The 25,625-nt window shown below is 39.8% G+C and overlaps 1 protein-coding gene across 1 annotated transcript in view; it reads right to left on the bottom strand.

Moving 5' to 3' along the window:
• The window catches only part of LOC122899450 (adenylate cyclase type 10-like), a 41,255-nt gene extending 19,070 nt beyond the window's left edge, over positions 1-22,185 (bottom strand). Inside the window, exons 1-16 of the mRNA XM_044237151.1 lie at positions 22,026-22,185; positions 21,064-21,168; positions 17,715-17,753; positions 16,836-16,979; positions 12,812-13,017; positions 12,436-12,526; positions 12,255-12,343; positions 11,443-11,634; positions 10,634-10,755; positions 5,902-5,978; positions 5,609-5,798; positions 5,064-5,119; positions 4,177-4,330; positions 3,826-4,015; positions 2,291-2,377; positions 176-447 (exon numbers count right to left, since the gene is read on the bottom strand). Coding sequence (XP_044093086.1) covers positions 176-447; positions 2,291-2,377; positions 3,826-4,015; positions 4,177-4,330; positions 5,064-5,119; positions 5,609-5,798; positions 5,902-5,978; positions 10,634-10,755; positions 11,443-11,634; positions 12,255-12,343; positions 12,436-12,526; positions 12,812-13,017; positions 16,836-16,979; positions 17,715-17,753; positions 21,064-21,168; positions 22,026-22,185 — 2,174 coding nt within the window. The remainder of the gene's footprint in view (positions 1-175; positions 448-2,290; positions 2,378-3,825; positions 4,016-4,176; positions 4,331-5,063; positions 5,120-5,608; positions 5,799-5,901; positions 5,979-10,633; positions 10,756-11,442; positions 11,635-12,254; positions 12,344-12,435; positions 12,527-12,811; positions 13,018-16,835; positions 16,980-17,714; positions 17,754-21,063; positions 21,169-22,025) is intronic.
• Positions 22,186-25,625: the final 3,440 nt, after the last annotated feature.

Genomic DNA, 25,625 nt, shown 5'->3' with positions numbered 1-25,625 from the left:
CCCTTTAGTGGTTTAATAGGAGACTATCTATCCTTAAATCTGATCTTGGGCCTTCTCATGGTTACTAAGGCCATTCTTTCCCCCAACATGGGTAAGTGAGACCTGTGTCTTCTCACTTATATTATGGCACTGGCTCTGCCCTTAATGAAGTGCCCAGCTTGTCCTAGCCACTCACATCTGCAGCTCTTGGGGGATGCTCACCACCCCCAGTTCCCAACATGCCATTCTCAACAGTGAGGTTGTTGCCAACTTCAAAATGGGCACAAGGACGGCCTGAGAGCTCTGCAGGAAGTGTTGGGCACAGCCACACAGGGTGAAGATAGGGGTCAATGTCATCACCATGATGATGGGCACAGTGGAGAGTAATGTTTCCAAAAACTCCCAGGAAGCCGCATCCATATATTGGGCTTCATCAATGAGGAAAATCAGTGGTGTTTCCCTCACTGCCTGAAAATAACAGCAAAGAAACAGTGACAACCTTTGATTAGAAATGAAGTAACCTGATTTTCAAATGTACCATGAATTTCCCAACAGCAATTTAAATACAATATCAAAACAGTCTAGGATTTTTGAGTAAAGTTATCCTAGGTCCAGGTAATATTTTATTTCATAAATATAAAATATAGCCAAGTATACCTAATTTCTAAAGAAATATACTTTCTTTGGACAAGAAAATAATCTAACTGAAAAGTAAAATGAACATCAAAATATTCTCCAAATCAAACTTGAAGCTTTCAAACATTTCATTTTGGCCAAAGCTTCAAACTGTGGGAATTCATAATACTTTATATCAGTAACTTTCAAACCAGGCTGCACATCAGAATTAACTGAGTATGTCCTAAAACTACCAATTACCAGGCCCCACTCATGTAAACTTAAAAAAAAATACTCATTTTTATCTACATTCCCCACTCCCTTGCTACAGTAGGTAACCTTTCTAAGGTGTTCACTGTAATGCTTTTGTTTGTATTGTGTTCTTACAAAATGTGCATCCTTGTTTAGTTAAGTAAATTTTCTATGTAAATGCTACTGTGTATATCTCATTGTTTCTCTTTTTATTCAGAATTAAGACCACTCAGTATTGCAATGTTTTCATCTATTCCCTTACTTCTAAACTTCTGCATTATCCTGCATAGTGCTCATCCATGAGTTCATGCCAATGCCTCCCTCACCTCCACAAACACTGCAGTAAATAGATTACCCGAGACATAGGTCCAGGAGTGGAATTGCTAGGTCTAGAAGATGCAGTTTATTAAAATTTGACTAGTAACTTCTAGATTTCTTTCCAGAATGACTACATCAGTTTCTGATCATAGATATTTTTGACTCTGTAATCTGGGTTAAGGCTTGAGTATATTTGTAATAAATAAGAAGTAAAACAGCTTGCATTCAGAAAACACTGTTTTAAATTAAGTTACTAAAATTTCATTAAGAACCAAGGGTCAAATAGAGCTACCCTATGACCCAGCAATTGCACTACTAGGTACTTACCCCAAAGATACAGATATAGTGAAAAAAAGGGCACATGCATCCCAACTTTTGTAATGGCAATGTCCACAATAACCAAACTGTGTAAGTGTGCAAGGAGCCAAGATGCCCTTCAACTGATGAATGGATATAGAAGATGTGGTCCATATATATAATGAACTAATACTCAGCCATCAGAAAGGATGAATACCCATCATTTGCATTGACATGGATGGAACTGGAGGGGATTATGCTGAGTGAAGGTAAGTCAAGCAGGGAAAGGCAATTATCATATGATTTCACTCATACGTGGAACATAAGCAATAGCAGAGGAATACAAGGAAAGGGAGGGAAATTTGAAGGGGGAGAAATCAGAGAGGGAGATGACCATGAGATACTATGGACCTGGGAAACAAACTGAGGGTCTCAGAAAGGAGAGGATGGAAGGAGGGGATAATAAGGTACCGGGTATTAAGGAGGGTACGTATTGTGATGTGCAGTCGATGTTATACATAACATAACATAACATTATGTGTACATATATACATAATGAATCACTGAACACTACATCAAAGACTAATGATGTACTATACAGTGGCTACCTGAACATAAAAAAAAAAAAAAAAGAAGAACCAAGGATCAGGGAAGAGCAAAGAATTTTTCTTGTATTCTGTGTAATGGGATTGATTCAAGGTTAAAGATAGATAGAAGCAATGAAGATGTTACAAATAGGCCTAAGTCAAGGTGTACTATGGATAGATTAAAATAACCACAAACCACCTCCACGTATTAAGAGTTAATGGTATATAGCAAAAATACCCACCTCTTGAAGCACTTGAAAAAAACATGCCTTAACCTTCTTTTGTCTGGTCAGGTCATCCATGTGCGAAACTTTGAAGGACAAGGGAAACTAACCAGGAAAATTATTCATGTATTAGCATTCATAGTAACAATCTAAAAAAAAAATACACAGGTTCTCCAAAGGGAACAGACAATGATTCTATTTTGAGTGAGAATGGGTTTCTTCTATAGGACTGGGCATAGGGTCACAAATGCCACTCCAACAACAATTAGAGTTCAGTGAGTGAGATGGAAAGTCAACTGGAGGTGAGAGAGAGAGAGAGAGAAAGAGAGAGGTCCTTTTCATACCTAGACTCTGGCAAACCCTTAAAGGGTCATGACTAAGAAGTAAAGTGACAGGTTGGACTTAGCAATGTCACTTTGGACAGCTCCATACCCCAGTTATTCCAAGTATGCCAGAATGAATGAGTGCATGAAACTGTCAGAAAGAATCGCAACAGGCATCTCCTAACATTGCACTAGGCCATGGCATGTGAGTTACCCCAGACCCGAGAGTCAAAGTGAGGTTTTTCCTACAGCACTTTGGCAAGAGCCAGAGCCCCAGGCAAGGCCTATCTTAAAACAGGGCTATGCTGAGGGATTGGAGATTTTCCTTTTATCTATTTTCCATTAGATACAATGCCCTGCAGGTTTGGTAGATTAGGAGAAGTGATGGAGGAAGAAAAAATGGAATTGTGGATTAGGGAATTCTTAGTCTGCTCACTCTTGGGTACCGCATAAACCCTAGACCACTGGAAGCTTTTTTTTTTTTTTTTTAAAGATTTTATTTATTTATGTGACAGAGATTACAAGCAGGCAGAGAGGCAGGCAGAGAGAGGGGAGGAAGCAGGCTCCCTGCTAAGCAGAGAGCCCGATGCTCGATTCCAGGACTCTGAGATCATGACCTGAGCCGAAGGCAGCGGCTCAACCCACTGAGCCACCCAGGAGCCCCTGGAAGCTTTTGAGATTCAGTTGCTGGTCCAAGTGACAAACTAATGGCTAGGGTTAAAGAATAAAACATTTCAACTGACTTGAGAGCACATGGATAAAATTGCTGGGGAAACTCAACTGGTCAGTGCTAGCTTGACAGATTAAGCACTCACATTTATACTATGATCTCTTAAATACCACCTCCTTCAAAATATATGCACTGATCCCATTAAGTACGATAATCTTCATTTCACAGGTGAAAAAAAAAAATGTAGGCTCAGACAAAGTGATTTGTGCTATGACATTCCATGAGCAAGTGTTGGAGTCAGTCCTAGAACTACTCTCCTCAACAAAGAGAAAGCCTGGGTTTTGGTGTCAAAGGGACTAGAACTACCCTCCTCAACAAAGAGAAAGCCTGGGTTTTGGTGTCAAAGGGATTTCAAATCTCAACCATGTCACTGTTAACAGTGCATTCTTAGGCTATACACATATGGCCTAAGGGCATTAGATTAGAAAACAGTCATGGGTCCAACTATCCATCAAAATTAACATTAGTAATCCAATTCAGAAAGCCACCGCCTTCATTACCTTCACAAAGAAGAGGTCATTAAAAAGGCAGTAAAGAGGTTCCTCTACTATCCCACGGAGCTGTTTGTGTAGACACTCTTGCCGGTAATAGGCTGGACACGTATCAATGTCAAAGAAGATGGCCATGAGGGTCTGGATGGCATAGAAGCACTGCTTGAAATCTGCTTCCTTCAGCTTCAATGGTAACACCCTGGTGAATGTAATATGGTCACTGGGAGTCCCTTGACCTACAGAGAGGTTACTCACTTCACCAGCCCAAGGATGCTGAATCTAATGATAAAAGAGTCTCACGAGCAAGGGAAGGGAGCCTCAAGAGAAGTAGACGGTGAGCCAGAAAGCAGGAGTCTTTACCTGTGCCCCTCCTTTTGGGCCAGGAAGTTTATTTCAGCCAACAGCTGACTTTTTCCATAGCCTTTTCCACCTTCATACAAAACTGCTTGTCCCTTCTTCTGGCGCAAACATTCCTGCTGTGCCATTTGGAAGGCTTCTAGTTCTTTCCCCCGGTCTGTAGAGAGACAGGGAGCACCTAATACTCCTGCATATTTTAGTAGACACTCCATTTATTTTGCAAAGGTAACTCTCATAATGATTTTTCCCCCTAGAGTCCTAGGCAGAATCCCAGTCTTTGATGAGGCTTCACATCCCGTTGCATAAAATCAACTCTGGACTATACAGAAATGTGTGTTGGACTTGGCAGTTTGCCCCTGAGCCCAAGAAATAATGTTAAGAATAATTAGGGACCACACAGACATGGAAGCTACTATATCCTCTTAGCTTTTCATAACAATTTCCATTATAACAATTTAGTCTTCAAAGTCAGTCACTGCTACATAAAGATAATAGACTAATGGATATAAATTAAGATAAATATAGAGAATATACAGTGTGTGTAGTAATAGTCTTGGTCCTCTCCCAGCTGTCTCGTGATGAAAAATTTTCCTCTAGAGATGACCCACAAGAAGCTAAGCAGACCTCAAAAGCTGAACTCTTGACTTACAAAGATTCTTACTAAATGTTGGTACTTCTCAGGCAAAGCGAGAAGACTCTACCTGAAGTGAAAACATTCAACACGGAAAAGAAATGGCAAGGCCTCTTCAAAATTAACATAAATTCAGTAAGAAGGCTGCTCTCTATTTTTTAATATAATGCTTAGAAGCACTTAGTCTTGCATTTTTAAAAAATCACATTTAACCATCTATAGCTGAAAAAAAATATATGATTTAAGGTAGAAAACTCACCTAACAAAGGGTGATTTTTATTTCTATCTCTGGCCAAATGTCTCTTCCCAAACATTCTGGGAAAAAAGACAAAGGGAAACGTGTCTAGTAACAGATTGGGATAGATAGAATGTATATCTCTAAATAGCTAGAAGACAAATTGTCTCATCAGCAAGTACTTTCATATAATTGGAAAGGTCCAGAGTTCTATATAAAAGAGTTTTAAAAAATTAAAAATCTTTGGGATCAGGAAGGGGAGAATACGGATTGTTCTAGGTCCAGAGAAGTAAATTAATTGTGAGGTAAATAAAGTAAAAAAGAACACCCAGATTCATGACCTACTGGATTCTCTTCCTGTTGGATAGCAAGACGTTCACTGAGGAATTAGCTAAGAGTTAAACAGAAAAGCTAAAGATCTCAGACTATAAACCCTCTTCTTATGTCTCTTATTCCTGTAGGCCAGGACTAGAAACATCTTTCTTTCTAGTTTCATACACTCAAACACTGATGATTCCTATATCCTGATTCTGTAAAAGAGATGGGAATAAACTATTAATGACACTCACATACATCTTCTATGGCCAAGGTATTCATACATCTTCCCTGGGTTGGAGATATTTTTCATCATTTTCTCTGGGAGTTTCTTGAAGTTGTAAGCAGGCAGCATGGATCTTAGATATGTTACCTCATCACAGGACACCAAACCTGGATAAGCAGTTATCATCCTGGCCACAAGGCTCACCTTTGGGCCAATAACTGTGTCAGAGAGACAGAAAGAAAAGGATAGGGAATTTTTGAATCATTTTTTCCATTTTAACCCCTTATGTCACAGAGCTAATAATCCAATATCCTATTCTACCTGTATATTCATGTCTTGCAACTGCCCCAATCACGCCACAGAATACTGGTCCATTGGTGATACTGACAGAAACAAGCCTGAGGATCAAAAAAGCAACAGTGGGTAAATACCGTCAGAAGCCTCCAAGTCAGGCACTAAAGCTGTCATTCCTTAGATCTAGACATCCAGTCTTAGAGCTCAGAATAGAAAAGGCCAGAGACTGCTGTCTGTCTACATCACATGATGTGTATAAAGTTAAAAAGGAACAAAACAGTCCCCATATTCATGGAGTTTTAGTTGGGGAGCTATTATCAGCAGAAAGACTAAAAAAAATTACCTTTTATCTGTTGGTTTATATATATTTTTTGAAGTACTTTCAAATTGATTACTTCATCTGATGTTTTGAGGGATAATTAACAACAAATATGTGAGATATGTAGGGCAAATATTTTAATCCCGCTTGACAAACAAAATAAAAAACAAAAACCCACAACTGAAGGAGCTAATTAACTTTCCCAGAGTTACACAGCAGAAATCAACAGAACAGTCAGAATGAGAATCCAGGTCTCCTGACTCCTAGCCTAGTGTTACTTCCACTATACCATGCTGCCTCAGATAAAACCCCAAAATGAAAAGTAGACCAACAGTTATCAATACATGGTTAACTGATCAAATAATGCTAGAATGTCAGAGTACAGGAATAATCAGAGGGTCAGGCTGTTGATGGAAGCCTTCCTACAGCAAATTAGCCTTTGGAATACATTTTAAAAATGAGTAATTTTTTAAAAATTCATTCATTTGTGCACAGGTTCAGTCACTTAACAAACACTGAGAAGTATGTACAGTACCAAGTCCTGGGATAGGTGTTTAAAATATCTTGCTCTGAAAAAAAAGATTATCTTGCTCTGGAGAAGTTCAGTCTCAGGCAGTGGGAAGGTGGTAGAAATTGGAGATGAAGAGACATATTTATAAGTCAGCAAGACAAATACAATGTATTAGAAATCAGTACAGCCAATTAAGAGAGCAAACAGAAGAATGGACATACTAACTCATACTAGTCAGAAAAAGCACTCAGAAAGGAGAGGCTGTATGATTGGACTATGCAGGATGAAGGACTGCAAAAGGGGAGCAACAGCTTCTGTCCAGTGGGAAAAGGCAGAAACTCTGAAAAGCCTGCTGTATTTGTGCAAAACTAAAGCGGTTCAAGATGGCTACAGCACTGATGGTGTGTGCAGTAGGGACAAGTGAAGGGAGATGTGGTTCTACCTAGGCCAGGAATGGGAAAGCATTAGAAATAGGAATTATTTGGGGTGCCTGGGTGGCTCAGTGGGTTAAGCCTCTGCCTTCAGCTCAGGTCATGATCTCAGGGTCCTAGGATCGAGCCCCGCATCAGGCTTTCTGCTCGGCAGGGAGCCTGCTTCTGCCTCTCTCTCTCTCTCTGCCTGCCTCTCCGCCTACTTGTGATCTCTCTCTCTAGCAAATAAATAAAAAATAAATCTTTAAAAAAAAAGAAATAGGAATTATTTAAAAAGGGGCATACACCATTCCAGGTGAAGCAAAGGCTCAAAGGTGGCAAGTTCTTACATAACAGGGAATAATTAGATTTACTTGATGTGAAAATTTCATGTGACAGGTATGATATGTGGATGGAGAGAGAGGGTACAATGAGACACAAATTACTTTCAAGTTAAATTTACAAATAAACCATTTTTAGTTATTTACAGAGAGCATGAAAAGTGGCAACAATGCTAACACTATTGTTTCTATGCCATCAAAACTCTCTTGCTTTCCTCTAAGGCCAAGATTGAGGACTTTTTCTTGGGCCCATTGTTCAGAGTGAGTAAGAGAAACCCAAGACCTGAACCAGACAGATGGTTTTGCTGCCACGCCAAGAATAAGAATAAACATCTTTGGATGTTTCACCATGCTTCCTTCTTCTAAAATGCCCTTTCTCGCTTTCCCCAAATGTTGTGAACTTCCTTTCTCAACCTGGTTCAAATGTTGTCTTTATAGTCAAGACTCCTCTGTGACCCCTGGAAGAATGGCTCTGTCTTCCCATAGCAATTTGCTGCAGCTCCTCTAGCATTTTATTCCTACACTTACATTTCATGGTATTAAAATTAGTTGTTTACCTAGTGGAGGAGGCAGTATTTTATTTCTCTTTAGATTCATCACACCTAACATGTGCCTGGCTCGTGAATGCTTGCCGAGTGGGTGCATTCACACATGCAATAAACTCAGCCACTAACAAGGCTATGAGAATGACCCAATCATACTATTCTCATTTCTTTCTACTCTTTCTTTCTATTCTATTCTCTATTTCTTTCTACTGGACTTTAGAATTCCCACTTGCTCTTCCTGGTAGTCTGTGTTCCTTCTTCTTCTCTTTTTTTTTTTTTTTTAAGAGATGTTCTTCACTGATGAAAAAACTATATTCTTTAACATAAGTAAATATACAGAAAGTGTTTCTGGTGCCAAAGAATTATAATGAAGAGATTCTGAGACTACATTCGCTGAGTCTCAAAAATATTCTGGAGAAACAGTCACCAACCAGAAAAGCCTGATTAATCATAAGACTCAGAAAATCATCTTTTTCTGTAAATGAACTGAAAACTGAAAGTATTTCCTAGATTAGAAAGAAGAATTTAGAAAACGATCCAAAGTGAATAGGGTCATTGGGAAAGGAGACCCGGAATGTGGTTTTGGGTCTGGGCAAGGCTGACATCATGCAGAGGCCTGAGTTATAGTCCCAGCTACTGATGTCACAAAGCAACTCTGCAGTTACATCTCTACACTAGGATTATGGGTGAAGAAGGCAAACTTTAGCACCTGCTTAGTACAGCATTTCCCAAAATATGCTCCTCAGAACAGTCATTCTTCTGGATGTTTTTAGGTCTTTCTGGAGAAAAGTGTTTGGTGATCAAGTAAATTTGAAATGTTGATGAAACAAGTTTCTTTATTATAAGACTACTCAGAACTTTTTGATATTATAAGACTACTCAGAACTTTTTGATATTAATGTATATTGTGAACCTCCAAGAAGGAAATATAGTTTGCATCACTTCCCAAACACATTTGGCCATGAGAATCTTCTTTTCATGATTTATTAAGGAGCCAATGTTCTACCAACTACACTTCGGGAAATTACTCAATTAGTTATTATCTTCAAGGAAAAAAACACTGACCTGGAAACTAGCTTTCAGGCTCTAACATTGTCAAGCTATGCAGCTTACCAACATAATCTCTGGATCTTAGTTTCTAGATCTTAGTTCAGAAGGTCAGATTAAAAAAAAGGAGGACAGATTAGAGAAACTCCAAGATTTTATCTAGCTCTTAAAAATCTACTATATTCTAAAATAAAAAAGACCAAAAGCACAAAACTATGATCTGAGAAATGAATATCTCATTCAGCAGTAAAGGCAGGACTCTCGAAGGCCACATGTCCATGTAAAATTCAAGAGCAGAAGAGACCAGCACTGGAAGAGATGGCCCAGCACACCTATATTAGAGAGAGAGAAGTGGGAAGTGGGCTGTAGGAGTACCTGCAGATCCCATTAGGTTTAAAAGAAGTGCCAATACATATGTGCCTTGGGCTAAGAGTTTGATTATCTATGAAGCATCTGAAACATCTTTCCTATCTGTAAAATAAAAAGTTGGATCAGATCATTTCTAAGTTCCTTTTCAGTACTAATACTCTATAAGAATATTAGATAACATAAGATATATAAGAAAATTATAGATATTAAAATGCCTCTACAATAGTATCACATTAGTAATATAGGTTTTCCCTTTTGGAGAGTATTTACATTTTATAAGAGGCAGCTGTTAGGTAATGAAAATGATACAGGATTTGAGGACAGAAGGTCTGGGTTTCATTATCAGCTCTGCTGTATGCTAGAAACTCTTTTTCTGTGGCCTTAGTTTCCTCACATGGAAAAGAGGGATAAAAACATTCATACTTGTAGCATATACAAAATATCCTATCTAAGTTGAAGTGCTATGTAATTTTTATTCATTTTGGATAAGTATGGCAAACAAATCTCTGACTTGATGTTAATGTTAAAAATAAATTTTCAAATTTATTTATGTATATACTTTCCTCAGGGCTTTCTAGTGGGGAAAAAAAAGTCATCTGAAAAATTCTAGCCCACACTGTTATAATGCGACTAGTGGGAACATGGAATTTTCTATGCCTTTATTAGGACAAGGCTTTTGTAGAAGGTGGGAGGGTGGGGTATATAAGGAGGAGGGAGATCAGTGAGAATTCCAGAAAAAATCAAGGGATAGGAAACACTAAGACTGAAAGGGAAGGAGAGTATTAACCAGTGGTGGTCCCTTCCTATCTTGGTAATTGCTCTACAACTTCTCTTCCCACATCTCCCCTCCCTGTAGATAGGCAGCCTTTGTTCTACATTCCAACGACATACAGATATATTATTTGTATTATATTAATTTACACATTTGCTTGTTCCTTTGAAGTGTTCTTAAATCTTGTTATGGGTATTTGGCTCCTCCCTCTTCCACTCCATTAGGTAGAAACTTATCTTCATTTTCCCTGAGTACTGCTACTACCTAATTCTGTACCTAATGATTCCTAAATAGAGCTTATTTTCTGACTTCCCTTAGCATGTTCCCTCCCCTGTAAGCAGATTCTGGACACTCTCAACCCCAGCTACTTGTTACTGCCTCCTACCCTGCCTGAAGAGCCCCCTGGGGCCTGAGAAGCTCCTCTCTGCCCCACCTTCCTTCTCACTTGGTCTCAGCAAGATTCTCCCAGCAGAAGCTGAAGATGCTGAAGGAGCTCTCCAGGGCATGTGCACACTCATCTGGCTTCTTATCCCCTGGAAGGCCAAAAACACAGAAGAACATGCAGCCCTGGGACAGATGACAAAGAAGGAAAAGAGAAGTTTACCTGGGGAAAGAATATGCTTGCCTCAACTGGACCAACTCCCCTGAATGAAGCCAGATCACTTCCCCACTGGTTTTCTGTTGGGAATGTTGAGTAGGATTCATGAAATGGACACTGGGACATATCAACATGGAGATTTAAAAAAAGAAGAAGAAATAATAAAATCTTGATTTAACTAATTCTACAAAGAACTGAAATTTAAAACACAAGATAAACTGATTTTAAGAACTTTTCAAAAATTCCATTTCTAGTATATAACTTGAGCTATCTACTCACATTTTTATTCACCTATAATGTCATGTATTATGATACTGCTCTTTTTCAAACTTCTCAATGATCAGAAATATCTGATTATACTCACTTGACTAAAAGAACCAGAAAAATATGCTTTTGCTCTGATAAGGATTTCTCAACAAGAATTGAAATTTTAAAAAAAGGACATGGAGAGTAATCTTTAGTTACCCTGAAAATTAAATTAACCAGAACATCCCATTCCTTAACTATTACTAGTTGAACTTTCGATGTCCTATAGCTTGTCACAAAATAAACAGCAGGGAATTTGCCTCACACGTGTGTTATATGTTATGTGGGGAACAAGACTATTATCCCTCACTCACCTTTAATGCTGATGCGTCAAGTTTTCTTGTACTTACTTTCTCAAACATAAAGATCTGGCTTAGCTGGCCACCCCCTTTCTCTATGACTGTGGAGATATACAGGGCAGCCTCCTGGATAAGATGACATAAATGCAACATCCATGCTGTCTTGTTGAACTCTAGGCTGACCAAAACCATAGTCACAGTACGGAATTCGGATATGTACTCCATAGGTTGCCCTTCATCAATCTACAAAGACACAGTGAGTTATCTTGCCTGTATCTTCAACTCTCAGTATCATGTCTAAGCATCTGAATTCTATATTCCATGATGAATATGAGAAAATAACTTACAAATGTCAGACACAAAACTTAAAATTCAGGTTTGAGAAGTATAGATGTACAAACCAGTACACTTGGAATTTAAAAAACTGTTTGGCTTTAAACCTAATTCACTGATGAAATTTGCCACACTTTGATGTTTTCTCTTTATGAGTTAGTTTGATATGCCCATTCTATTAGTCATTATATCACTTACTAAGGGATTCATATAGATTCATATATACACAATCGATCAACACATATTTACCAAGCATATACTCTCTACCCTGTTTACAATGTACTAGTTTCTTGAAGGAAAACTGAAAAACAGATACGTCTCCCACTTGCTAGAACTGAGAAATCTAAAATTATGACATGTCATCACAGGAACTGGTACAGATGGGGAAACCTGCTGGCATTACAATGGAGAGCAGGAGATGAAGATGAACTGGATTAATAGGAAAAGATCATATGATCTTTTGTAAATGTAGACCTGTCAACATAAACACACACACAGTCTACATGATGACTCAAGAACTAGGAAATAACCTTCTTCAAAAGGTTTTTCGTTATGTGCTTTCGCAGGGTTTGTTCAAGCGCAGAGTCTGGATCCAACTCCAGGGCAGTTCTTAGAGTATCTGAGAAAAGGAAAGCAAACAATTGTCTCCAGCCATATGCAAAATTTATCTTTGAAATTTTGGGCTTGGGAAGAAAGGACCAAGTAACTTACCAGCACTTGTCCGGTAATGTGGCAGGTAATCAAGGCACTTGTCAAAATGCTCATCAAAATCAAATGGGTCAATGATCCGCATATCTCTTAACTACAGAAAGGAAACTGCTCAATTGTACGCCCACCCACCAACTGCATTACTGTTGGTCCCTTAACAGAGGGGCTGAGGATGCCATTTCCCTTGTTGATCATGTATCTTTCCAGCCTCATTGTTCTGCCTCATCTAACTTCCTGGGAGGATATCCCCCACCTCCCTCCAAAATAGAGTTCCAGTGGTTGTTGGTTTGGTCAAGCCATATGCAACCACCACCAGAGCATGCCCTGTGCAGTAGGAAGGCCTTTTCAGGATGTGCAGTGGATGGGACCAGCCTCCTACCTTCACAGCTTCATCCTCCCTCATGATTTCCACTTCAAACATGTACTGCTCACAGAGCTTCCAGCAGTTCCAGGACAAGACAATCTCATTTGCCTGAGCCAAACGCTGTGCTACCTGGACATCATCCACATCCCGCCCGATCACCAAGAGGTACTGTCGCTGCTGGTCTCCAACAATAACCTGGGAAATCCGACCTGCAGATAGACCTATCCAGAAAAAAGGAGACAAGTGGTGAATAGACAAACTCAACTGGAAAACTATGCAAAGGGTGGGGTCTGGAATCCTCACATTGCTCTATGTATCAGGCCAATCTTGTTATTGCAAAAATATTAGGTGAGCTTACCTTCAAAAATATTACTTTTCCCTGGATTCCCTTCTGTCATAAGCATACCCAGAGACATTCAAACAAACTTGGGTTGTATGGAAGAAGAAGCAAGAGATCCTAGGCCTTTAAGATTTCTCTCTTTAAAATTGTTCTTCTAATAAACAACCAGGTCGTGATGGTAGAGACCTAATGGTTATGCTAAGAAACTCTTGCCACAGTGACTATACCAGCTCCTCAGCATATAATGAAGGCTAAGTGATTTTACCAGATAAAATACCAATCGGCATTTTACCAGACTTGGGCTTTGCCATATACTTTTATTCTATCTCCTATTTTTCTTATCCTGAGGCACTTCTTACTGCTAATATTGCTAAAAAACTGATTTGCTTGCCAGGGAAAAAAGGACTATATCTGAGTTAAGCTTGCCCTTAGTTAAGTTACCCAATCCAAACTAAAAACAAAGGGAAAATACTTTCTAAAGAATTGCAGACACATACTTTTGGCCAAGATGGATTAACAGGTGGTATATTTACCATAATTCCCAGAACAAATGAAGAAACTAGAAAAAACACACAGAGTAACAGTTTTCAAGATATTGGACATAAGGTAACAAAGGATAATGATACCTAAGAGATGGGAAACAAACAAGATGAACCCTTTGGTACCCTGGTTTACTGCATGGAAGAGTTTCTAAGACTTCTCAGGGAAGAGAAGCCCAGGTACAGCCCAGAGGACACCTCAAGTTGAGGAAACAGAGCTAAGATCTGAGGAGGCCAAGCTGGCTAGAGTTTGCAGGGCACTGTGAGTACTGGAGAGAAGTGTAGAGAAACAGAATTCCAGAGAACTATACCAGATCCCCTACAAGTCTTTAGCTGAGTACTGAGAACTAATAAGTGCATCAATGTCAGCAAATTACCTGAAACCAGGGAAAGAATCACCTGAAAAGTTTCGAAGGAACAATCCCCAATATCACACAGGGCTGGCAATAGTTCCTATTCCCACTAGCCAGAGTGTCAAACTTAATAATTCACAGGACATTAGGTACACAGTACTTAGAAGGGGTTTGCCTCCAGAATGGGGGCAAAACCAGCCCTAGACTAAACACTGCTGTGGTCCCAGCAAAGTTTAAAAGCAAAACCTGAAAAAAATCAAGCTAACCACACCTCAGAAGTATATACAAGAATATTTATAGAAGTATAAAAGAAATCCAGCATCCAACAAGGTTAAATTCACACCAAAATAACCAGGTAAGCAAAGAAGAAGGCAAATATGATCCACAATGAGGAGAAAAATCAATTAATCAAGCCCAACCCAGAATAACGCAGATGACAGAATTAGTAAATAAGAAAATATTAAAATTTATAACTATATTCAAGAACCTAGAAAATGACTAAGTAGAGATTATTAAAAAAAAAAAAAAGGTCTCTGTACGGTTGAAAACATTGCAATAGAAACTACCCAAAATGAAACACAAGGAGGAAAGAAATAATATCAATGACTTGTAGGACAATTTCAAGCAGCCTAATATGTGTATAATTGGACAGAGGAGGTGGAAGAGAGAAAAAAATTACTTGGAAAAATATTGGCAGAACATTTTCTATATTCGATAAACCCAAACCCTATAGATTCAGAATTTCAATGAGCTGCAAGCACAAGTGAAGAAAACTATACCAAGGGACATCATAATCAGATTTATCCAAAACCAGTGATAAAGAGAAAACCCTAAGAGGAGCCAGAGGGGGCAAAAGACATTATATAAAAACAAGGATAAAGATGAAAGCAGATTCCCTTTGTGACACATTCTTCTGTCCCCTTATTCTGCCTAACACTCTGTGTCTGTTCCTGTGTGTTAGGAAAGTCAGCTACATCTCTTGCTCTTGCAAGTAGTGGGCAGGATGTGCACTTTTAATTAGTGGCACTGATCCTCCTCCACAGGGCATGTGTAGCTGCTTCAGAGGCCAGAGGACTTGGGCACTTTGGAAAGCATGCAAGGGTAGGGTGTGTAATTTTAACAATGTGTGTGCATCCCCCATGGGAGGTCAGGAGATACAGTGTTGGCAGGGATTGCCTGGGTCTTCTCGGGGAGAGGATCCACAGCACCAGGACTGAGGCAGGTCTGGCTGGAGGAGACAGGGCACAGTATGAGCAAACCCATAGGCAGTGGTGTGTTTATGATGAGGGGCAGGGGAGGAAAACAGCACATGCCAGCTCTTTGGTTCCTGGAGAAGTCCCTCAGAGAACTCTGAGATTAGTAACCAACTCTCCTTCCCATAAGCCACAGGCGCCTTTCAAACTTCTGCTTCCAAGCTGTATCTCTGCATACCATTTTCTGTGCTATCTATTTTAGGGCAGAGGCTCAGCTTCCTATGACTAGCTGAGCTCTCTCAGAATCAAGCCCACTGTTTTTTAAAGTTCCAGGCTTTAAGTCCCACTGATAATAAGCACTCTTGTTACTTCTCCCTCTCCATCTGCCTTTTGCTCCCCTGCTTGTGCTCTCTCTATGTCAAATAAATAAATATTTAAAAAAGAAGATATCTCACATACACACACACGCACGCACAATGGAATATTATTCAGCCATAAAAAATGAAACCTTGCCATTTGAAACAACATGGATGGAGCTAAGAGTACAATGTTAAAGGAAATAAGTCAGAGAAAGACAAATATCATATGATTTCATACCTATGTGGAATTTAAGAAACAAATGAACAAAGGGGGGGGAAGAAAGGCAAACCAAGAAATAGATTCTTAACTATAGAAAACAAACTGATGGTTACGGGGTGGGGAGGATGGGTGAAATAGGTGGTGGGAATGAAGGAGGGCACTTGTGATGAGCACTGGGTGATGTAAGAAATTGCTGAATCACTGTATTGTACACCTGAAGCTAATATAACAGTTTTTCCTCCAATAGGCAACTTTTATTAGTTTCTTATATATCTTTCTAGTGTTTCTTTATACAGATAGGAACAAACAAAAAAATTCTTATTTTTCATCTTTATATACAAGGTAGCATACCACAGGACTTTGCATCTTGCTTTTTCTCAACTATATTTTGAAGCTATATCAGAATACCTTTTTAAAGTTGCAGAAAATCTCATTGAGTAGACATATTGTTTATTTAAACAGTCCCCTTTAGATAGTTTTATTAAAAACCATATTGCAATAAAAAATCATGTACCTATAACATTGCACACATACTCAGGTATACCTATAGGATAAATATTTAGAAGTGGGATTGCTAGGTTGAGAATAAATGCATTTGGAATCTCAACACAGATTACCAAAATTATTCTTCACAGCAGTTGTACTGCCGTTGACTCCCACTAGCAGTGTGTATGAGAGTGTTTATTCCTCACTGCCTCTTCAACAGTGTGTTTAGGATTTGAATTTTTGGTATCTATAGGTGAGAAATAATCTCAATGTACTTTCAACTAGCATTTTTCTTATTATTAAATTGAATATTTTTTCACATGTTAAAAGATATGTATTTCTTTGTCTATGTACTATTTATTCATGTCCTTTCTCATCTTTCCCATCTTTTAAAATGTTAGTCTTTTGTTGATTTCTATGTGTTCTATTTCTAATATTTACCCTTTGTGTATATGATATAAGCTGCAGATTTTTTTTTCAGGTTGTTATTTATATTTTGAATTTTTATAGATTTTTTTTTTAATTTATCTCTCTTTTAGTAGCTACTACCTATCTTTAGCTTTAGGTCCTGGCCTTCTCTCGTATGGTAGATCCCAAATTTCTCCTGTATCTCCAGACTGCATTTTGCCACCAGGGTAATGATGTCACTGAGTTGATTCTGTTTCACTGTCCAGAGTGCCAGGAGCACATTCCCTGCAGACACACAAGACAGGATGACAAGGATCAAATATCTGGATTCTCCTGATCTGGGTAAAGCCCCCAATTAGGCAGAAAATATCATGCAAGGTGTCAGGCAAGGTTCTTTGGCCCTATACATTATGTTTGGTTAAAATACTGCCTTAGAGACTCAAAACCACTCATCATATAAAAAACAAGATAAGGCAGAAGCTGAAACATTCCTATAGTTTAAGATTATTTTTGATAATCTTCCCTCCACCAGTATACTAACAAAATGGGAGGGGCACTAACTAAGAGGTTCATAAAATATAAGTTCATGTTCAAATTTAATTTCAAGGGTGGCTTTAATTAAGTTTAAAAAAAGAGGCCAAGCATATGGCTATCAATGATCCTGAGAGTTCTCCAAATAGGAGATTTTGCCTCCTCCTTATCTTACACATAGCTTTTGCTCTAAGGACTAAGTTTCTCATTAATTTTCTCATGCAACTAAGTGCTTTATAGGCACTTATTTGTCTGTCATTCAATTAAGCAAAATGTAAAGCATCTTTGAACTTAATATGGGCAAGGTTTTTCTATTAGACTGAGAGAATCTTTGAGCCAGTGACTGTGCCTTCTTCATTTTGTTTCCCCAGGGCCGAGTACATATTAAATAATAAAACAATGCTGAATAAACAAATATGCCAAATTCCACCTAGCTGAAGTCTTCCTCACTCATGGTCCTTTAAATATTCAGAAAAACTGAAAAAATACCTGTGATATTTAGGATATCTCCTCCAAAACAAAGAACATCTGAAATCAAGTAAAAGAGAGAGGATAATGCATCAAAATCAGATATGCTAGATCATAGTAGAATTATATATGATTAGAAGAATGGTCTACTGAGTTTTTCCTTGTATCTTATCTGGTCTATTTGTTCTCTCCAAGGGACCCTTTCCTTTCCCATAGCTTCTCCCCAAATCTGTCTGTATCTATATCCATCTTCTTGAAAATGAAAGAAATACTGCTGTTCTCTTCAAAGTCACCCCCCTGGACTCTGGATCCTAGCCCCTTCTACTCCCTCCCTTATCTCCTCTCCACTAGATCATTTCCATTAATATCTTTAAAAATGAAAACAAAACACAAGAAAGTTTATCCACCTATTCTTTTTTTTTTTTTAAGATTGTATTTATTTATTTGACAGAGAGAGATCACAAGCAGGCAGAGAGTTAGGCAGAGAGAGAAGGGGACGCAGGCTCCCCGCTGAGCAGAGAGCCCGATGCGGGGCTCAATCCCAGGACACTGAGATCATGACCTGAGCCGAAGGCAGCGGCTTAATCCACTGAGCCACCCAGGCGCCCCTATCCACCTATTCTTAATTCTACCTTTTCTTGCTATTAGCTCCATTTTTCTGCTTCATCTCCAGTAAAAAATTTCTCAAAAGTGTTGGCCGTATACAATTTGCTCCTTGTATCCTTTTTCTCTACCATTCTCTTCTCCACTTCAGTAAAATTTATCAAGATCATCAACGGCATTCACCTTGCTAAATTCAGTATTTTCTCACAGCACTGTACTTTATACCTTTCATTTTCAACTCAGCCAGCCCCAGCCCTCTTCTCTTAGAGATACTACTTCTACTTTGGCTTCAGCAACACCACAATATACTACCTGGCTGTTTTATAGTTTCTTTTTTAAGTTCTTTCTCTCTAATCATAATCTGTCCTGGAGTCCCTCAAGCCTCAGTCTAAGGCTCTTTCTCTTTATTTACACTCTCCTCATGTGGACTCAATCAGTTCCTAACTCTAACATCTTTATGCCATCGATTCACTTTTTGTCTCTAACAAAGATCTGTTCTCTGAGCTCCAGGTTCCACCATAGCTACTGACTTCATTTTTCCATTTGAATGACTTATTGACATCTCAACTCAGTGTATTCAAAACAGAACACTTGATTTTCTTTCTCAAAGTCCAGTCTTGTCCAACTCGGTAAGTGACACCACCATCATTCAGTTATGAAAGTCAAAAAAAAAAACCTTCAGAGTCACTTTCCTCACTACTTCCCACTGATAGCAATATACCAGCAAATCTTGTCTGCTAAACCTGCAAAACACATTTCAGATCAATTCGTCTCCTTATGGCTCCACTCCCTTATCCCTAGACCAGGGGTTTCCACCTTGCCTGTAACCTTGTCTTCAACATTGGAATAGCCTGTGAACTTTAAAAAAATCCTTATTTCTGGGCTTACCCAAAGGTATCCTGATTTAGTTGGTCTGGGGTAAAGCCTAGACATTAAGGTTTTTAAAAGCTCCCCGAGTGGTTATTTAATGTGCTGCCAAGGCTGAGAACCACTTCCCTAGACCAAATCAGCATCATCTCTCCATAGCTGCTACAACTTCCTCCTCTAGCTTCCATTCTTAACACTTGCCCTCTATAAGCTCCCTATAATGCAGTCTCCATGAGACAGTTAAAACGAGCTTTAAAAGTGTAAATTGGATCACATTACCCCCTTGCCAGAACCTTTTAAACAGTTTCCCTTTATACAAAAATATATAATCCAAACTCCTTGTGGCCTACAGAGTTCAATGATCTCCAATCTCACCTCAAGCCACTCTTCTCCCTGCTAGTTATGTGTTAGCCACACTGGTCTTCTTAGTTCCTAGAACACGACAAGCTTCCTCTCATTTTAGAAGCTTCGCACTTGGCATCCTTCTGCCTGAAATACTTTACTCCTCACTCTTCACAAGGTGTTTCTCTCATCCTTTGTGTTTCAGCTTCAGAGGAGCCTCCTATGACCATCTTACCTAACAGAGAAGATCTCTCACTCTACAATTCTTTTTTACCACTACACCCTATTTATTTCCTTTGCGAAATGTATAATCAGTAATTATCTTGTTATCTCTCCCACAAACATGGAAACTTCAAGAGGGCAACTATTACATTTTATTTTCCCCTGTACTTCTATTATCCAGTAATTCCTGGTGTTATAATATAATTTCCATCTCTCCCTTTCATCTAAACTTGATGAGAAAAATCCAAAGGCCTTTCACAAGTGTTCCTCAGGGGTAAGAAGTAAGTCAAACAAACAAGTTCCTAAAGGAGAGTCCACAAAGTAAGAATCCTGGTGAATCTCAGAATTATGCACATGACTGTATGGACATTATCAATAAAAGAAGGGAATGTTATATAAGTACCAAAGGTTTCAGGACCAAAATAATTGCTGGGGGTAGGTCTATCTAGAGGAAGTTTTTGCACACCCTGCACCTTTTACAGTGCATATCAGAGAATGGCACTCAAGGGCACCCGGGTGGCTCAGTTGGTTAAGCATCTGCCTTCAGTTCAGATCCGATCCCAGGATCTGAACTGAACTCTGCTCAGCTGGGAATCTACTTCTCCCTCTGCTGCACCCCCTGCTTCTCTTATTTCTCTCAAACGAATAAACAAAATATTTAAAAAATATTAAAAAAATTAAATTAAATTAAGTTAAATTTTAAAAAAAAGAATATATACTCAAAACATTCACGGCACATAGAAGGAGCTATTTATTTTTTCTTCCCCAGATTAGGCTAATTTCCACGAGCTTAATATATGGCAGAAGATGAAGAAAACACTCATTCCTACTTCACAGGATCAAAATGCAGTAAGAAAATGAGAAAGTGTTTTGTAAATTATATTGGATATAAACACATGTGGCACATTATATTATTGTTAGAAGAGGCAACTGAGGAATACTTTGTTTTGAAATAAGATTTAAACATTCAAAGTAAAAATTAAAATTAGTTTCCCCCCTTTCTGAACATTGAGTCAACAGGATTTGAAAGTGGGTAGAATGGGAGATATAGGCAAAAATCTAGCTTGTTAGTTGCAAAAAAGAATAAAATAAAAGCCTGCTTCTCCCTCTCCTCCCAGCTCATGCTCTCTTTCGCTATCTCTGTCTCTCTCTCAAATAAACAAAAATCTTAAAAAAAAAAAAAAGAAACAGGAATGAATGAATGAATGAATGAACGATGATTAACACTGAATGAATAACCCTTTGGTATCTTTTCAAGTAGCCCAAACCCCCTCCTGTTACAAACCCTCAGGAGCCCAGCACCACACCTCCTGGCTTCCCTACAATAGTCACTCACGCTCCACGATGTCACTAATGTAATAACTGAAGATGTGGGCCAGTTTGTCCATGTCATGTTCCGACTTGCAGGTCAGGCTGAACCTATCCATTAATGCTGTAAACCCTAGCCGACAAAACAAAAATTACGTTAGCTGCAAATCCTGAACTTTTAGGCTCCATTCCCTGCACGTATCAGGCCAGTGTAAAGAAGCAGATCTCCTCCAGTTAAGTAATTGCATGACCTTTTAACAAGTGTTCATTTTCGGGACCTGGCTGGTAGCTGCCGCCGGTGAGAATCCAGAGAGCCACACCCCCTTCGTTTCCAGGACCTGCAGATCAAGATTCACCCACAAGCACCCCCTTTCATCTCTAGCCTGTTACCCCGTTTCTGCCATGCCCTCTTGACGAAGAGAAATGGGATTTCTCCCCCACGTGAGGGACGGAGACACCAATGACGAGGGGGATGGATTAAAACTTTATGGACAACTCAGATGGTGAGCTCCTCGAGGTCAGGCACCTTCAGATCACTCATCTTCAGATCCATGACACAAACTCTACAGTGTTTGTTAAGTGAGCGACTCTCGAAGTAGCTGCTGGATCTCTAATTCCTAGAGCAGTGGCGGGCACACACTTAGGGACCCAGAAAGGAATTTATTGAGCGGAAGAAAGAACTGGCTGAAGCGGTATGCGTATTGGGAGAAAACTTGGGTTCAAAGCCTGCCGAGTGGTCCCGCAAAAGTCCTTTCCCGTTTCTGAGTTTCCTTTCATGTCTGAAGTGAACTCTAGGGCTACGCCAGACCATTCCAGGAGTCCTCCAGCTCTGAAACTGACCCTCCAGATTTCCCGAGGAGGCGGCGGCGAGCAGTTAAGCCGCGCCTTTGCTTGCCTCAGCTCCTGGCCCGTAACCGCCGACGCCTCTCGGAGCCGGGCCCCAACTGCCGCCCCTCGGGGAGGGCGGGAGAGCGACGCGCCTCCCCTCACCCGTCACGTGGACGCCAAGGAGGACGCCCTGAGCCGTGGCGAGCTCGGGTTCCGATCCCCGGGGCTTCCTGAACACCAGAAGGTCGGGAAGCAGCGCCGCCAACCGGGCCTCTACCGGCCAGAGAGGAGGCAGCGCAGCCACCCGCTCGCCGGTCGCCATGACGGCGGCGGCGCTGGCCGCCAAGCTACCGGAAACGCGGGTCCTCCGGCTAGTAGCCAATCCGCAACGACCGCCTTGGCGGGTCCCTTGAACCAACCAATCAGTGCGGGCCTTCTTGGGGACGGTGCCAATCCGGCGCGGCCGGACCTCCGGCCCCTCCACCCCGGTGCCCTGCTTGAGACCTCTACGAGGTAGATAAGCAGCGGACTTGGAGAGGGGCGGTGCGTTCCAGACATGTTTGAGATGATGCTTAAAAATCTTGAACCGTGAGCATGCTTCTGCAGTAAGACAGATGATCTCAGTGTCAATAGAGGGGTCTTCTGTCATCAGAGTGGAATGCTGGCTCACCTTTGAATTTCTAAGGGCAGTGTTCTATTAGCATCTGACTAAAGCAACCTCAGTATGGTCTTTAAATTTCACTCTTAGGTTAAGGCTATGTAATAGTCACTGCCTTAACTGTCAGAGAATTTCTTCTTTTTCTCCTTATCTGCCAGGACAGGTCTATAGGGTGTCTCCTGAGAGTGCTCCTGGGGTTACTTTGCTCTAGATCTAGCTCGTGGTTCCGTGTGTGGTAAAGGCCTGCGGTTGCCCGTTAGTCGCTCAGATTCTTGGGAGAATTCACATTAGTAACAGGAGGAGTATGTTGTGGATTTTTAACAATCAGGAAAGCATCCGTGTTTTTTCTGCAGAAATTAAAAAAAAAAATCTAAAAATTACAGCTTCACTATCTTTAGTTCTACAAGACCCAATCAGTGCTGTTTTGGTGATAACTGATGTGAAAATGTTGGGGTTTGGGAGCAAACAGCCAAGAAAGAATTCTTGAAGCATCTTCCGTGCAAAAGCTTTTATTAAAGCACAGGGACAGGACCCTAGGTAGTGAGCAGTGGCTGATTATATCCTTGCAAGTTGGGAGGGTGTTAGGGATAGTGTAAAGAATTTAGGAGTGAAGTTTCCAGGATCTGGAGGGGCCATTTATTACCCTCTACTAAAATCTTAGTCATGAAACCCTTCAGATGTTTTATCAGTGGGCCATATGCTTGGAGGATGATTGCCAACATATATTTTGGGGAGTAGAGATAAAAGCTTCCAGACGATTTTTTTTTTTTTTTTTTTAGATGTTAAAGGAAGTCCTGGAGGACAGGTTAATGTCAAGCTAAGGTTGCCTTTTGCTCTTAGCAAGGTATTAACATGTAGGCAGCTGAGTTCCTAGAGGAAGGTCACTCTGCCTTTTCAAGTACTGGTCAATGGACTGTAAGTTGTAAGGAAATTTAATTTTTTTTTTTCCGTATTTCTTTTACCTTTGTTCTCCCCATCAATAACTGAAAGGCTTATTTTGCCTGTGGAATTACTTCATAAAATTTTGGTTAACACTTACAGTAGTAAGACGAAATATACAATCAGTGCACAGGTGCAGAGAATACTTCCTTAGCAGGAGGGAGGGCCAAAAGGGAAGAAAAGAAGAGTAAGGAGAGACATACAAGTAAGAGGCCTGGACACTGCAAATTTGACACTGTCTATGGAGCTCCCACGTCTGTCTACAAAGATCACAATTTCGACTTTATAAACACAACCTAGAACCTAAGAAATGTGAAAATTCAAAAATCCCTTTTTAGTATTTTTACAAATTTATTTTAAAAAATAACAATTGCAATGACATCAATGATCGATCATCTGTATTCCCCCTACTGCTAGGAGAAAAACCTATATTGTTGAGTCCCAAAGGAAAATCAAGACATTATCAGGCACCCAACAGCCAGAAAAAGCTCTGTTGGTCCAGTGGTATAGACACTGACATATGTTCAATGTACCAGTGCAATTAAAATATATACATTTACAATTATCTTGCCAAAAAGAGCACTCAAAGTGAAGTAATTATGCATTAAACCAATTATTCACTCATCCGTTCACTCTCTGCATCTATGAAGTCATCACTACAGTCACAAGGACAAATAAAAGAACTAGTAACAAAGAAAAAAAATCCAAACCTCAAACCTCCCACTTTGTGGGTTATTATGATGTGTTAAAATGGCCACAACAAAAGGGTCAGGAGCTATCTGAAATGCAGTGACAAAATGACAACTGAAGCATTTCTTTCAACAAAACACAACTCAAACTTGCGGGGAAAAAAAAAATTCTGCAACAATATGAGGTTGATACTACTATGTACAAACTTACAGACACAAATAAATAGCATTTTAGAACTGCTGTTGGCTTAGATCTGAGGACTTTCTGATCTCTGTATCTTAAAGACTCCTAAACAAACCAAGGGTAGAAACTCCTCCTTGTTTTTCGTGAACTATCATCTGAAAATCTTGGGGCTTACTGAATAAAAATCAACATCTAAAATTTAAGTCAAGAGCCAGAAGTTTCTGGTGAGCCTATCAAAGGATTTGGTCTTTCCTGTCATCTGAAAGCCAGAATAGAGGACTATAGATACCAGGGACTAGAGAGAGATTTTACTTCCTGCTTTCTTTGCATAGCTCTGTTCCTCTTTTTCCATCACTCCAATTATTTCCCTTCGTGATGTTTTCTTCAGAGGGCTTATTTTCCCTCTTAATACAATTAGAGTAATAAAATCAAAGAGTCAATTCTTACTCTTGGTATTTAAATCAAAACCAAATGATCTGTAAAAGAATTAGGTTTTCCTTGTTTCTAGAGAAGGCAGCAACTCTTTTCTCAAATATCATCATAGTTTTCCCCAGGTTCAACATCTAGAAATAGAATTAGAAGTAGAATAGAAAATTTCTGAGGCACAGTCCTTCTGGGAACTGTAGCGCAATTCTTGACCCTGCCAGCATCACCACTACCAGTCGCCAGCTTATCCCCAGAATGTGGCTGCAATGTACAAACCTTTCTGCTATACAAGGCCTGTGTAGAAAAGGGAAAACATGGAAACTGGCACCAAAGAATCAGCTGCCAGAGGAAGAAAGAGAAAGTTCACTCTCTGGGGCCAGCACAAAACAAAGTGCTGCAGGAGTGAAGCAAACATTCACCTTAAACTCGAGAAGGTAAGCTGGAATATATCCAGGAGTGTGATTAAACAATGCTTTCCAGATAGAAACTGTCAAAGAGCAGTTCTCAGACCTCTCCCTTTCCATGCTTGTTAAAAAGTTATAGTATATATAAATGTGAATTACTCTTTTCACCTTAGGGATCCATCCCTGGCATCCATCCACTGGAGAATCATGCTATGTGGCAACACATGGGTATATATACTACTTTCTCTTCTGTTGGACTACAACACGTGTGAACACTTTTCTTCCCCTAATGCTGTCACAAAGCCTATGACTGAACATCTCTAGGGGCACCCGGGTGACTCAGTCATTTGAGCACCCAACTCTTGATCTCAGTTCAGGTCTTGATCTCAGGGATGGGAGTTCAAGCCCTGCACTGGACTCCATGCTGGGTGTGGAGCCTACTTTAAAAAAAAAAAAAATAAA

Source organism: Neovison vison, chromosome 1 (assembly GCF_020171115.1).
Source record: "Neovison vison isolate M4711 chromosome 1, ASM_NN_V1, whole genome shotgun sequence".
In the NCBI taxonomy this organism is placed as follows: domain Eukaryota; kingdom Metazoa; phylum Chordata; class Mammalia; order Carnivora; family Mustelidae; genus Neogale; species Neogale vison.
The sequence above is the reverse complement of the archived record's forward strand: the minus strand, read 5'-3'. Positions and strand labels throughout refer to the sequence as shown.